Source organism: Cynocephalus volans, chromosome 16 (genome assembly GCF_027409185.1).
Source record: "Cynocephalus volans isolate mCynVol1 chromosome 16, mCynVol1.pri, whole genome shotgun sequence".
Taxonomy (NCBI): Eukaryota; Metazoa; Chordata; class Mammalia; order Dermoptera; family Cynocephalidae; genus Cynocephalus; species Cynocephalus volans.
The window spans coordinates 38524785-38538317 of NC_084475.1; the positions used below are offsets into that span (position 1 = coordinate 38524785).

General features: G+C 35.9%; 1 protein-coding gene across 1 annotated transcript in view; it reads left to right on the top strand.

Moving 5' to 3' along the window:
• The window catches only part of ALDH1A1 (aldehyde dehydrogenase 1 family member A1), a 51221-nt gene extending 38399 nt beyond the window's left edge, over positions 1 to 12822 (top strand). Inside the window, exons 12-13 of the mRNA XM_063080436.1 lie at positions 7495 to 7569; positions 12217 to 12822. Coding sequence (XP_062936506.1) covers positions 7495 to 7569; positions 12217 to 12289 — 148 coding nt within the window. The 3' untranslated portion in view covers positions 12290 to 12822. The remainder of the gene's footprint in view (positions 1 to 7494; positions 7570 to 12216) is intronic.
• The last annotated feature ends 711 nt before the right edge of the window (positions 12823 to 13533 follow it).

Below are 13533 nucleotides of genomic sequence, written 5' to 3' on the forward strand. Positions count from 1 at the left end.
TCCTCTCTCCAAAAGTAACAAATATCTTTTTTTTAAATTATTTATTTTTTATTTTGGGCTACAAGTCTTAATACATTTAAAAAGACTAATATCATAGAACATATGTTCTCTGACCATACCACCTTCATGGAGCCCAGACAGCCCACCTGAGTGGACTGACAGGAGACCTGGAGCCCTCTGTACCCCAGCCCCCCGAGAGAAAAATTATTTTCTGTACTTTTTAACAAAGACAAGTTTCAGGCTTTTGATTTTTTTTTTTTTTTAATATTAACTTCTCAATATACATGGTAGTTGATTTTCATGACCCTTTACCTGTTCCTCTTCCCCTCTCTGTCTCTAACCCCCCCCCCGCCACATCATATCTGTTCACTTGTCTTAAAAAGTTCAAGGAATTGTTATGATTGTTGTGTCTTCTTCTCCCCCACCCTTTACTTGTCTGTGTGTTTATTTATTTATTTATTTTTAGCTCCCACGAATAAGTGAGAACATGTGGTATTTCTCTTTCTGTGCCTGACTTGTCTCACTTAATATAATTTTCTCTAAGTCCATCCGTGTTGTTGCAAATGGTAGTATTTCATTCTTTTTTATACCAGAGTAGAATTCCATTCTGTAGATATACCACATTTTCTGTGTCCAGTCATCTGATGATGGACATTTGGGCTGGTTCTAATTCTTGGCTGTTGTAAATAGTGCTGCAGTAAACATGAGAGTACAGGTATCCCTTCAGCATGATGATTTCCATTCCTCTGGGTATAATCCCAACAGTAGAATAGCTGGGTCATATGGTAGATCTATCTGTAGTTGTTTGAGGAACCTCCATACCATTTTCCATAAAGGCTGCACCATTTTGCAGTCCCATCAACAGTGGATGAGAGTTCCTTTTTCTCTGCAACCTCGTTCTCAGTCTTTTGGATATTAGCCATCCTAACTGGAGTGAGATGGTATCTTAAAGTGGTTTTCATTTGCATTTCCCAAAAGCTGAGTGATGTTGAGCGTTTTTTCATGTGTCTGTTGGCCATTCATATACCTTCCTTTGAGAAATGCCTATTCAGCTCCTTTGTCCATTTTTTAATTGGGTTGTTTGTTTCTTTCCTGTAAAGTTGTTTGAGTTCCTAGTATATCCTAGATATTAATCCTTTCTCAGATGCATATTTTGCAGATATTTTCTCTCACTCTGTTGGTTTTCTTTTCACTCTGTTGATTGTTTCTTTTGCTGTGCAGAAGCTTTTTAGTTTGATATAATCCCATTTGTTTATTTTACCTTTAGTTGCCTGTGCTTTGGGGGTCCTAATCATGAAGTCTGTACCCACTCCTACTTCCTGGGGTGTTTCCTCTATGTTTTATTTAAGGAGTTTTATTGTTTCAGGGTGTGTATTTAATTCCTTAATCCATTTTGAGTTGATTTTGGTATACGGTGAGAGGTACGGGTCCAGTTTCATTCTCCTACATATGAATATCTGGTTTTCCCAGCACCATTTGTTGAAGAGGCATTTGTTGTCTTCCTCATTGTGTAGACTTGCTGCCTTTATCAAAGATCAGATGGCTGTAGGTGTATGGGTTGATTTCTGGGTTATCTATTCTATTCTATTGATCCGTATGTCTGTTTTTATGCCAGTAACATGCTGTTTTGGTTATTATAGCTTTGTAATATCGCTTAAAGTCAGGTACTGTTAGTCCTGAAGCTTTATTTTTTTGCTCAGGATTGCTTTGGCTGTGCATGGTCTTTTGTTATTCCATATAAATGTCTGGGGAGGTTTTTCCATTTCTGAGAAAAATGTCATTGGAATTTTGATGGGAATTGCATTGAATCTGTCGATCACTTTGGGTAATATGGACATTTTCACAATGTTAATTCTTCCAATCCAAGAGCATGGGATATCTTTTCATCTTCTTGTGTCTTCTTTAATTTCTCTCAACTGTGGTTCATAGTTCTCTTTGTAGAGATTTTTCACATCCTTGGTTAACTTTATTCCTAAGTATTTTATTTTTTTGGTGGCTATTGTAAATGGGCTAGCTTTCTTGATTTCTTTTTCTGCATGTTCACTGTCAGAGTATAGAAATGCTACTGATTTTTGCATGTTGATTTTGTATCCTGCAACTTTGCTGAAATCATTTATCAACTCTAGAAGGTTTTTTGTAGAGACTTTAGGCTGTTCAATTTATAGGATCATGTCATCCACAAACAGGGACAGTTTGACTTCATCCTTTCCAATCTGGATGCCCTTTATTTCCTTCTCTTCTCTGATTGCTCTGGCTAGTACTTCCAACACTATGTTGAATAGAAGTGGTGAGAGTGGGCATCCTTGTCTAGTTTCTGTTCTTCAGATATGATATTAGCATTGGGCTTATCATATATGGCTTTAATTGTGTTGAGATACTTTCCATCTATACCTATCTTGTAGAGAGCCTCTATCATGAAAGAATGTTGAATTTTGTCAAATGCTTTTTTAACATCTGTAGAGATGATCATATGTTTTTTGTCTTTGCTTTTATTGATGGGGTGTATCACATTTATTGGTTTGCATATGTTGAACCAACCTTGCCTCCCTGGGATGAATCCCACTTGATCATGGTGTATAATTTTGTGTATGTGTTGCTGTATTGTGTTAGCTAGTATTTTATTGAGGATTTTTGCATCTACATTCATCAAGGATATTGGCCTCTAGTTTTCTATTTTTGATGCATCTTTGTCTGGTTTTGATATCAGGGTGATGTTTGCCTCATAGAATGAGTTTGGGAGAATGGCCTCAGTTTCAATCTTTTGGGACAATTTGTGGAGAATTGGTATCAGTTCCTCTTTGAAGGTTAGGTAGAACTTTGCATGAACCCACCAGGTCCTGGGCTTTTCTTTGTTGGGAGCCTTCTGATAACAACTTCAATCTCTTTTATTGTTATTGGTCTGTTCAGATTTTCTATATCTTCTTGCCTCAGTATTGGTAGTTTGTATGTGTCCAGAAATTTATCGATTTCCTCCAGATTTTCAAATTTGTTGGCGTATAGTTGTTTATAGTAGTCTCGAATGATTCCTTGTATTTTTGAGGTGTCTGTTGTAATAGCACCTTTTTTCATTTCTACTTTTTTTTGTTTGGGTCTTCTCTCTTATTTTCTTATTTAGCGTTGCTAAAGGTTTGTCGATTTTATTTATCTTTTCAAAAAATCAAATTTTTGTTTCATGGATCTTTTGTATCATTTTGGGGGTTTCTATTTCATTTAGTTCTGCTCTGATCTTAATGATTTCTTTCCATCTGCTAACTTTGGGTTTGGATTGTTCTTGTTTTTCCAGTTCTTTAAGGTGAAGTATTAGGTTGTTCACTTGCCATCTTTCCATTCTTCTGAAGTAAGCATTTAATGTGATAAATTTCCCACTTAGTACTGTATTGCAGTATCCCAAAGGATTTGGTATGATGTGTCATTTTCATTAGTTTCAAGAAATTTTTTGATTTCCTGTTTAATTTCTTCTTGGATCCATATGTCATTAAGTAGAATGTTGTTTAATTTCCATGTGTTTGTATGGTTTCCAGAGTTTTGTTTGTTATTGATTTCTAATTTTAATCCATTGTGATTGGAAAAAATACATGGAATAATTTCAATTTTTTTGAATTTATTGAGAATTGCTTTGTGACTTAACATGTGGTCTATCCTGGAGAATGTTCCATATGCTGATGAGAAGAATGAATACTCTGAGGTTGTTGTATGGAATGTTCTGTAGATATCTGCCAAGTCCAATTGTTCTAAAGTGTTGTTTAGATCTTGTGTTTCTCTATTAATTTTTTGCCTAGATGATCTGTCCCCTGAAAGTGGGGTATTCAGGTCCCCTCCTGTTATGGTGTTAGTGTCTATCTCATTCTTTAGATCTAATAGTGTTTGCTTTATAAATCTGGCTGCTCTGACACTGGGTGCATATATATTTATGATTGTTATGTCTTCTTGATGGATAGATCCTTTCATCATTATATAGTGGCCTTCTTTGTCTCTTTTTATGGTTTTTGCTTTAAAGTCTATTGTATCTGAGATAAGAATAGCTACTCCAGCTCGTTTTTCATTTCTGTTTGCTTGATACATCCTTTTCCATCCTTTCACTCTTAGTTTATGTGAGTCTTTATAGGTGAGGTGGTTCTCTTGAAGGCAGCATATTGTTAGGTCCATCTTTTTAATCCAGTCATCCAATCTGTGTCTTTTGAGTGGGGAATTCAATCCCTTTACATTTAGAGTTATTATTGAAAGGTATTGATTTACTCCTAGCATTTTATTGATTTTTGTTTAGATGTCTTAAGTATCCTTTGTTCCTTTCTTTCTGATTTTCTTTTTGTCTTGTGTATTTGTTGTTTTCTTGGGGTGGTAGATAACATTTTTTTAAAAAATTGTTAGCATTTTTGTTTAACTGGTAGGTTTTGTTCTTTCTTGAGTATTCATGGCACTGATGGTTGTTTTTGAGGTATCTTGTAAGGCTGGTCATGTGGTAGTGAACTCCCATAGTTTTTGTTTGTCTGAGAAATATACTATTTGTCCTTCATTTTAGAAGGATAGCCTTGCTGGGTAAAGTATTCTTGGCTGGCAATTTTTGTCCTTTAGTATTTTGAATATATCATCCCATTCTTTTCTGGATTTTAGGGTTTGTGATGAAAAGTCTGATGTTATTCTGATTAGGGCTCCCTTATAGGTGACTTGCTGCTTCTCTCTTGCAGCCTTTAAGATTCTCTCTTTGTCTTTGAGTTTTGCCAGTTTGACTATTACACGTCTTGGAGAGGAACTTTTGGGATTGAATATGTTTGGGGATCTTTGGGCCTCCTGAATCTGAAGATTGTGACTTTCCCTATACCTAGGAAGTTTTCTGCTATTATTTCATTGAATATGTTTTCAATGGCATTTCCTTTTTCCTCCAATTCTGGAATACCCATGATTTGGATATTTGAGTGCTTAAAGTTTTCTCTTATCTCTCTTAGATATTCTTCAATTTAAAAAATTTTTTTTTCTTTTTTCTTTTTGCCTGTGTTAATTCAAACAGCCTGTCTTCAGGATCAAAAATTCTCTCTTCTGCTTGTTCTAGCCTGCTGGTTAGACTCGCTGTTGTGTTTTTTATTTCATTGAATGAATCTTTTGGCTCCACAAGCTCTGCTACATTCTTTTTCAAGGCATTGATTTCTTTGTACATTTCTTCTTTCAGATCCTATATACTTTTTCTCATTTCATAGTGTCATCTGAGTTTTCTTGTATCTCATTTAGTTTCCTTAGAATTGTTGCTCTAAATTCCTTCTCAGTCATTTCAAAGACTTCCTGTTCTGTAGGATCTAGAGCTTGAGAGTTATTATTTTCTTTTGGTGGTGAAGTACTTTCTTGATTTTTCATATTTCTGGTATCTTTCCTTTGTTGTTTTGTCATTGTGGCAGGAGGTATCACAGTCCACTCATTTCACTCTGATGTCTGGCTTGAATCCTGAAGGGACTGCCAATTCTAGGCAGCAGGAACTAGCCTGGGCTGGGGATCCCGGGCACCTGCCTGTTCTGGCACAGCTGTCTTGGGGCATGTGGGTCCGGTGGCTCTCAGGCCTCTCTGGGAAGCAGGGACTGGCCTGGGCTGGGGCTTCTCATGTCACCTGCTTCTTCCAGCACTGCTGACTTGGGGCATGTGGACCCGGTGTATCTTAGGTCTCTCTGAGCAGTGGGGACTTGCCTGGACTGGAGGTCCCATGGCACCTTCCTCTTCTGGCACAGCTGACTCAGGCCATGTGAGCCTGGTGGCTCTCAGGCCTCTCTAAGCAGTGGGGACTGACCTAGGCTGGAGGTCCCATGGAACCTGTCTTTTCTGGTGAGACTGATTCAGGGCATATGGGCCCAGTGGCTCTTAAATCTCTCTAGGCGGCGGGGACTATCCTGGGATGGAGGTCCCGCAGCAACTGCTTTTTCCGGTGTGGCTGACTCAGGGCATGTTTGCCCCATGGCTCTCGGGCCTCTCTGGGCAGCTGGCAATGGCCTGGAGTGGGGTTCCATGGCACATGGCTCCTGCTTGTTCCACTGCAGATCTTGGGCCTCCTGTTGCTGCTTTGTAATAGTTGCAAATTGGTCTATTTGTGGGAGAGAGCAACATTTGGAACCATCTACTCTGCTGTCTTGACCAGAACTCCCCCAAGGTTTTTGATTTTAGAATAACAGAATATCACATGCCTGCTTGGTAAAAAGTCCTTTATAATATCAGTCCACTGAGTATCTTGGGAAGCACCAGTCAGGAATTTCTACACTATTAAAACAGAAGGGAACATATTCTTATTGCTGTATATCGTAAAGCATAATAATATCCTGGCATTGTTCCAGACCTAATAGCTGTTTGGTCTTGTAAGAACAACTATTGAATTCCAAAGTTATTGGACTTTTACTCATAATTTCAAAGTAGGTATGTGATTTTGCAATTTAAAGAATGATTAAACAAAGCTGAGACAAATTAATTTTAAATTTATTTAAGGAACTATCCCTCTAGGAGGGGAGACATGGATAAGAACTCTGTGGTCCACTAAGAATGTGGAACTCTATGATCTGGGGTACTGTTTTAACTGAAGAAACTTCTAGATGTTATCTCAGGACCAAAGTAATAACCAAACTCTTCCAAGTGTAATATGATTTTTCTGGAAGTCACACTATTGTTCACCTATTATAATAGCATGAATGCAGGGAAAAGTATAAAAAAAGAACATTGTTTTCTCCTTTAAAAAAAATGCTTCCTCTTTTGTGTAATGAAAGTCATGTAGATAATTAGATTTTGCTGTTAACTTTGGCCACCAGGAAAGTAAAAGCTAAATGCATCGTTCACGACCTGCGTAACTGCATTCTAATTTCCCCCTTCTGTTGATCTTCTATTGTGATTTTTTTCATTAATTCTAATATTCATGTCTTTGTAATTATATTTGTTCTTATAACCATCCTGATACACTTTATGAAATATGACAGGGAATAAACAAATTGATAGTTAAATCCAACTCTTACCAAGGCCTCTGTTTAAGCAATTTATTGAACCAATTATTGAAAAAATAAATGAACTGATTGATATGATACATATTGCAATTGCGAAAGAAAATTTATTCTAGCCTGTTAAGTACACAAACCTCAAGAAAATTACAAAGCTTATTTGAATATATGCACTAAGAAACAATCATCCAACAAACTTCAGTCTCTAGAAAACCATGTCCTCCTGTCCACAGTACATTGGCCATTTTATCTTCTATAATTCAAACTACTGCTTCTCAGAGACATGACATACTACCAAAATGCAGAGTTGTACCATTCTATTAGTTTCTAGGTAGTGTATATACATATAAATACATATAATCCATATTATACTTCTACATTCTAATTTTTAGTGCTGCTTTTTATCACAATGATTATGTTATGTCAAAATTAATAGAGTTCTTAAAGATCTCTCTGAATTTCTAAAATTCCCAATTTAGGAGTTATCGCATAGTTTAAGTATTACTTATAATGTTTTTTTTTTTTTTTTTCTTTTCAGGGTGAATTGCTATAGTGTGATATCTGCCCAGAACTCTTTTGGTGGATTCAAAATGTCTGGAAATGGACGAGAATTGTAAGAAAAACTTTCTATTAAGACAAAAACTTATCTTGATGAAAATAGTTTTCACTTCCAAAAAATTAATCCACAGTTGCCACCTTAAATAAAACTTACCTCTGTTCTTTCTTGGAGATTCATACCATCAAATAGCTTATGAAATGTTGATATACCCCATGAGAGCAGAAAGGTGGTGGCAGAAGAGCTTAATATAATGTATTAAGCTCCTACCGCATATGTGACCATACTAAGAACTTTACATTGGTGATTGAAATATTGCTTACTATACATATATGAATGTAATCTATTTGGGAAACATTTCCAGAAAGGAGGAGAAAACTATAAATTGGCAATTATAAGAAGTGTGCAATTGTAAGAACGTTCTAATTATTTGAATATACCTCTTAAGTAAATTAGGTGCCTTATCTCAAAAAATTTCAATATAAGAATAATGATTCTCATCTGTTGAAATATTATTGATGTAGACCTTAAAATTTGAATTACCTGAATGAGTTATTTTTGGTACTAAAATCTAAACCTAAAAAGAAATTTGACTAAGAAAAACATATTTTACAATAGTAAAAGAATTGAGAATATTTATATATAAATGCATTTATGAGTCTTCAGTTGCTTTTGAAACCACAATATATAGATTTTTAAGAATGAGCACATATGTAAGTATGTACAGAAAGTAGTGGCAATATGTTGGGTTAATTTTGTTCAAGAAATTTAAGCATTTTATTTCTTAAAAATTTCTTACATTTATCAATAAATTTAAAAATTTATGAAGAAAAAGATAAATCATATATAAACCTTATAGACGCAAACATCATAAAACTGCCAGTTTTGTAAACAGCAAATAAAAATGAGTCTTTCTCATTTTCTGAAGGTCATGAATGCATTAGATAACCAAGTAATTGTCATTTGTCTTAACAAATCAGCAAAATTACAATAAAACAAATATCTTTGGAGAGCAGATGAAATGGAATGATAAAATTATCCATCTGCTTTCTCACTGTGAATTCATTAAATACTTGCTTTGTACAAGGTGTCTTCAAAAAGTTCATAAAAAGACTCATATTATCTTTTAATTCCATTTTTTGGGAACTTTTTGAAGTACCCTTGGATTAGGTCCCAGGAGCCCCAGAGATATGACACTATATTCCATCGTCTAACATAACTTTAGTGGCAGGACGAATATGTAAAATGACATATACACTCTGTGAAATAAGGAGTAATAGACAGGGAGTCCATACCTCATGGAGCAGAGAAGCAGTTAAAGTGCAGAGCAAAGTACTGAAGGACAGAAAATCTGGGTACCATCAGAGTATACCATGTAGTACAGCATCCTTCTAACCCTCACTATTTTAATTTGTCAGACAAGGTCAAGGATTGTACTTGGGATGGGGGGAGAAGGAACTAGTTGGTCTTTGAGATCCTTTCCATGATTAAGATTAGAACTATAGTTCTAACCCTAGTGAGAATTCAGTGGATAAAACCTTAATGGCAGTTGATAGAGTAAGAGAAGACCTCATAGAAGAATGGGACTTCGCTTCGGGCGTGAAGCAAGTGTGTACATCAGGAAGTAGAGAGGAGGCATTCTTGAATGAAACGTTGCATGTGGCCTGTTGAGGGGCTAGTGAACTTGGTTGATGGTGTGTTTTTATGTAGGTAGGAAACATGATTTCAAACTGGCTTAGAGAAACACCATGGATGCCTTTAGAATATTGAGGAGGTAGAGAGTGTCAAAAATTCAACCCATGAAAAGTCGATGGCATAGCAGAGAAGACTTGATTGGACTCTGTCCAACTTGCATTTAAATACTATCCTGCCACTTGCTAGCCATGCAGACTGATTCAGGTTGTCTAGCTTCTGAACCTCTATTTCTTCATATTTAAAATGGAGATGTTGACATTCCTTTTAAGAAGGCTGTCAGTCAAATGTCATGCTGAATGTTCAGTCCCTACCCTTATATATAACTCTCACACAATGGGGACTCAACAAACGTTTCTTCCTTCCCTAGACTATTCCCTTTATAATGTCCATTACTGGAGAATCCCTTATCAGAACTAATTGCTTTGTACAAAAAACTATAACAAAAGTTAAGTTACTTTGAAGGGCAATTTGTTCATTGCTGGCCCAGTGATTTCACACATTTCCCTGGGAACACTGAAAATAAAATAACCAAAAAAATGAAATAACTAAAGGAGACCAAACACGTCAATTTTGTTGAATGCAATTTGGTCAGAATTTAAGGTTGAGATATAAGGAAATCAAATAAGAGGAGGACTGAAAACAGTAATCGACCATCAGTAGTTTCTTAAAAATCTGGAATGGGGATACAGATAATTTTCTTCTTTAAAATACAAAGGAAAAAGCTTTGCTGTATTTTTTGTTACTTCAAAAATTCCAGTTGAGAGTGCTACTGTTCAAGTCCTCCTTAAACCAAAGTTGGTGAATTTAATAAACAAGTCCTTCGCTGCAAGCTATTTAAAGTGAATTACTGAAGCAATAACTTCAAATGACCCCCAAGAATTAAATTATAGTTTGTCCTCAAAAGTAGAAAGGCAAAATTGATCAGCTGGGAACAGAGTCCTCAAAGAGCCAAAAATAGTGCTAGGCAGACCCCAATGTGTCTGGTAATACAGAGTGCCCAGACCTTGATTTTGCATCTGTGGTCATGGTGTTGGCACTGGAATGGGTGAAATGGAGAAATTCTTCCTTTTATGTAATTGCACTCATTTTCACTTAGGTTAGCATAGGTCACTTGAGATTTTGCAGGTATGCTGTTTTAACCTTAATTGGCTCTCAGCACTTCACAAGATAGTTTTTTCTCCCGTCCTTTTCAGAAAAGGGGAGCAAAAAAGTATTGTAAACTACATAGCTTATAGAGAGAACTCAAATGTGTATTTTTTGTTTCATGATATTTGCCAAGTCAGTTCAGCAAACACTTCCTCTGTGCCTACTTATTTAATGCCAGTCTCCATTCTGGATACATAGAGAAAAACAGATGTGACTTGTTACTATTACCTTTGTCCTTATAGCATGGACTCTGGATGAGAAGCATGGGTATAACCTGGAAGTCTATTAGAACAGCCTCAGGCCTCACTCCAGACCTACAGGATCAGAATCAATATCTTAATGAGGTCCCAAGTGATGTGTACATTGAAGATTTTAGAAGCACAGAACTAGTAACTCACAGACTTAGTAAGATAAAGAGAAATGTAAACAGATGTTTCTGTGCTTTATCATAAATGTAATATATCCATAGGAATCCTAAGGAGCAGAACCTATTTCATCCTGAGTATGACAATAATCATGCTTATTACTCTCTTAATAAGTTTCAACTGACCATTAAACCTAAAATACAGTGAAAAGCCTATTGGTAAAAATCATGGGTTAATTTCTCTAACTCTGTGAGATAAAATACTTATTAAAATATTATCTTTGAATGGGTTTCAGACAACTGAGGCTAAACCCTTTAATTACTTTGAAGAACATGCTCTTTGAAGCTGTTAAAAGGTGTTTTCAGAAGCTTAATTGCCCAAGAAAATAATCAGTGTAAGAGGATTAGGTTACCCAGGAGAAAAAGATGTCTTCTATATACCTGTCTGCCTCACAAGAAGAGAGGGGTAGAAAAGGATCAAGATCTCATTTCTCTGTAAGCCTACATGTGCCTGGGTGTTATGATTTTAAGAATAATCTTATATACATGTAATTTGATCCTCTCATCAAAGCAATACAAAGAACAGGGAGGGAGGGGGGAGAGAGAGGACGGAGCGAAGTTTCGGTAATGTGCATCACAGTCAGTTTCAGTTTCCAAAACCGGTAGGAAGTCCCCATAAACCTCACAACAAGATACCAGGGTCCAAATTAATTGACTTGGACTAATTCCTGATCATTTGAGTTGGACTTAAGAATTACATAAGCAAATGGCAGGGGATAGAAGAGGCTGCATAAAGGGGGAAAACCAACAACTGCAAAAAAGCACAAAAGCCTAAATTTAAGCCGGTTTTCTCTCTTCCCCTCTTAAAAAGAAAACAAACAAACAATCAAAAAAGAAATGAAATTATAGGTTAGGTTTTTGTCTTACCAAGAATCAAAAGATATCTTCAAAACTACATCTGCAAAATATTTTGTTTCAAGTCATATTAGGGCACCTTAGAATGAAAACAGGAGCATGATCATTTTTACCCTGCACCGCTTCTATGCCCATTGCACATGTAAATACAAACCCTACTTTAGTTCACAGTTTTACTGTACCACTCTGGAGTGATTATGTATTAGTACTTCTCACCTTGTACTATATCTGTCTTATTTATATGAATCTAGACTAGAAGGCATAAAATTCTTGTTGGGTTGAATTGTCTTTAGAGTAGTGAGAACTTTTACAGTCAAGTAGAATAATGTCGAAAATGGACAATTTCTGAAAATACATGATTATTTAAAATGAAAAAAAAACTTTAACTTTTAAAAAAGGAAATTGATGTAAGACCAGACATCTTACGGTTGACTAGCTACTATATGAAATGCTTTGTACACAGAAAGTATTTTTTATTGTCTCTAGCCAGATAAGCAAGAACAGACTTGTACCAAATCATGGACTCTGGTACATTTGCACTGCTGTGCTAAATGGTGTTTGTGGGTATTTTTTTCCCTCTCCAGGGGAGAATATGGTTTCCATGAATACACAGAGCTCAAGACAGTCACAATGAAAATCTCTCAGAAGAACTCATAAGGAAACTACAAGAGTAGAGAGAAGACTTCAATAATTAAGCATTTCCTACAGTCACTAATATAAGTGGGTTTTAAATACAAAATTGTTCTTTTCTTGTGTTTTTTAAACATAGGCTAATCACAGTAGTATTAATACTACCCATAGAAAACTTGACATGTAGCTTATTGTGAAAGAATCATTTGCCTTCTCATATATGCCCCCAATTCCCATCCTAAATAAAAAGAATGGATTTGGATGCAAGATCTCCCTAGCTCTGTCACAGTCATGTGCTTTTCTTTGTGGCTACTTGTCCAGGATAATCATTTTATAGAAAAGGACCAGTTGTCATTTAGCTTCTTTCCCTTAATGACCCCTTGAAGTACTTAACATACACTTCAACTGCAGAGTAGGTTGCTCTGTTTCTAATAGTTATAAAGTCCTTGATGTGTCTTGAAATGTTTCCTAGAATGTCATGTCTGCTTGCCAAATGAAGTAATCTTAAAATACTTAACTGTAATCTGAATATAAAGCTTAATAAAAACAACCTTGCATGATTCTTGTTAAGTTTGTATTTTTTTTAAGTAGAAGTTTTGATTATGCTGGTTTACTCTGCCTGTCACTCAAAAACAGTGTTAAATTGAGCATAAAGGTGTATTTAAAAATAAAAGAAGGTCTAACCCACCAATTCTCCAGTGGATAAAGAAATATTTCATTTTCAGAGGAATTCTTGAAATCAACAGCACACATTTGAGATAGATGACATCAGCTGTTCAGTAAGCATGCATTGAGTTCCTACAAAGTTTTGGGCATTATGTAAGATACGACAGAAAACATGTAAATAGTGTATGGACCATTATGTCAAGGGGCTTTAATTTAGTGGAGAACAAAGACACAATCCCTATCCTCCCCCCAAAAAAGGAGGGGGTGTAAAATAGAAATGAGAGTCCTAAAAACCGTAAGATTGCAGTAATATGCCAAAGGGGTAGGGGTGAAGTCTAAGAGGACTGGGAATAGCCTCATGAAGGAGATGTGACCGGATATGAACCGTAATGATGAGCAGATTTGCAGAGAATAAAGGGAAAGAGGTTCTCAACATAATCTCTCAGGAGATGTTCCATTGAAAAAAACTTTGGAGAAATTCTATACAGTCCTCTCTTGGAGTTTCAAATTGCACATTAGCAGCATATTCTAGGTTCTGAAAAGTCCTGCAATCTGTGTAGTTTTGTTGCAATATTTTTTTTTCTTACAAACTTATTTTAGCAGAA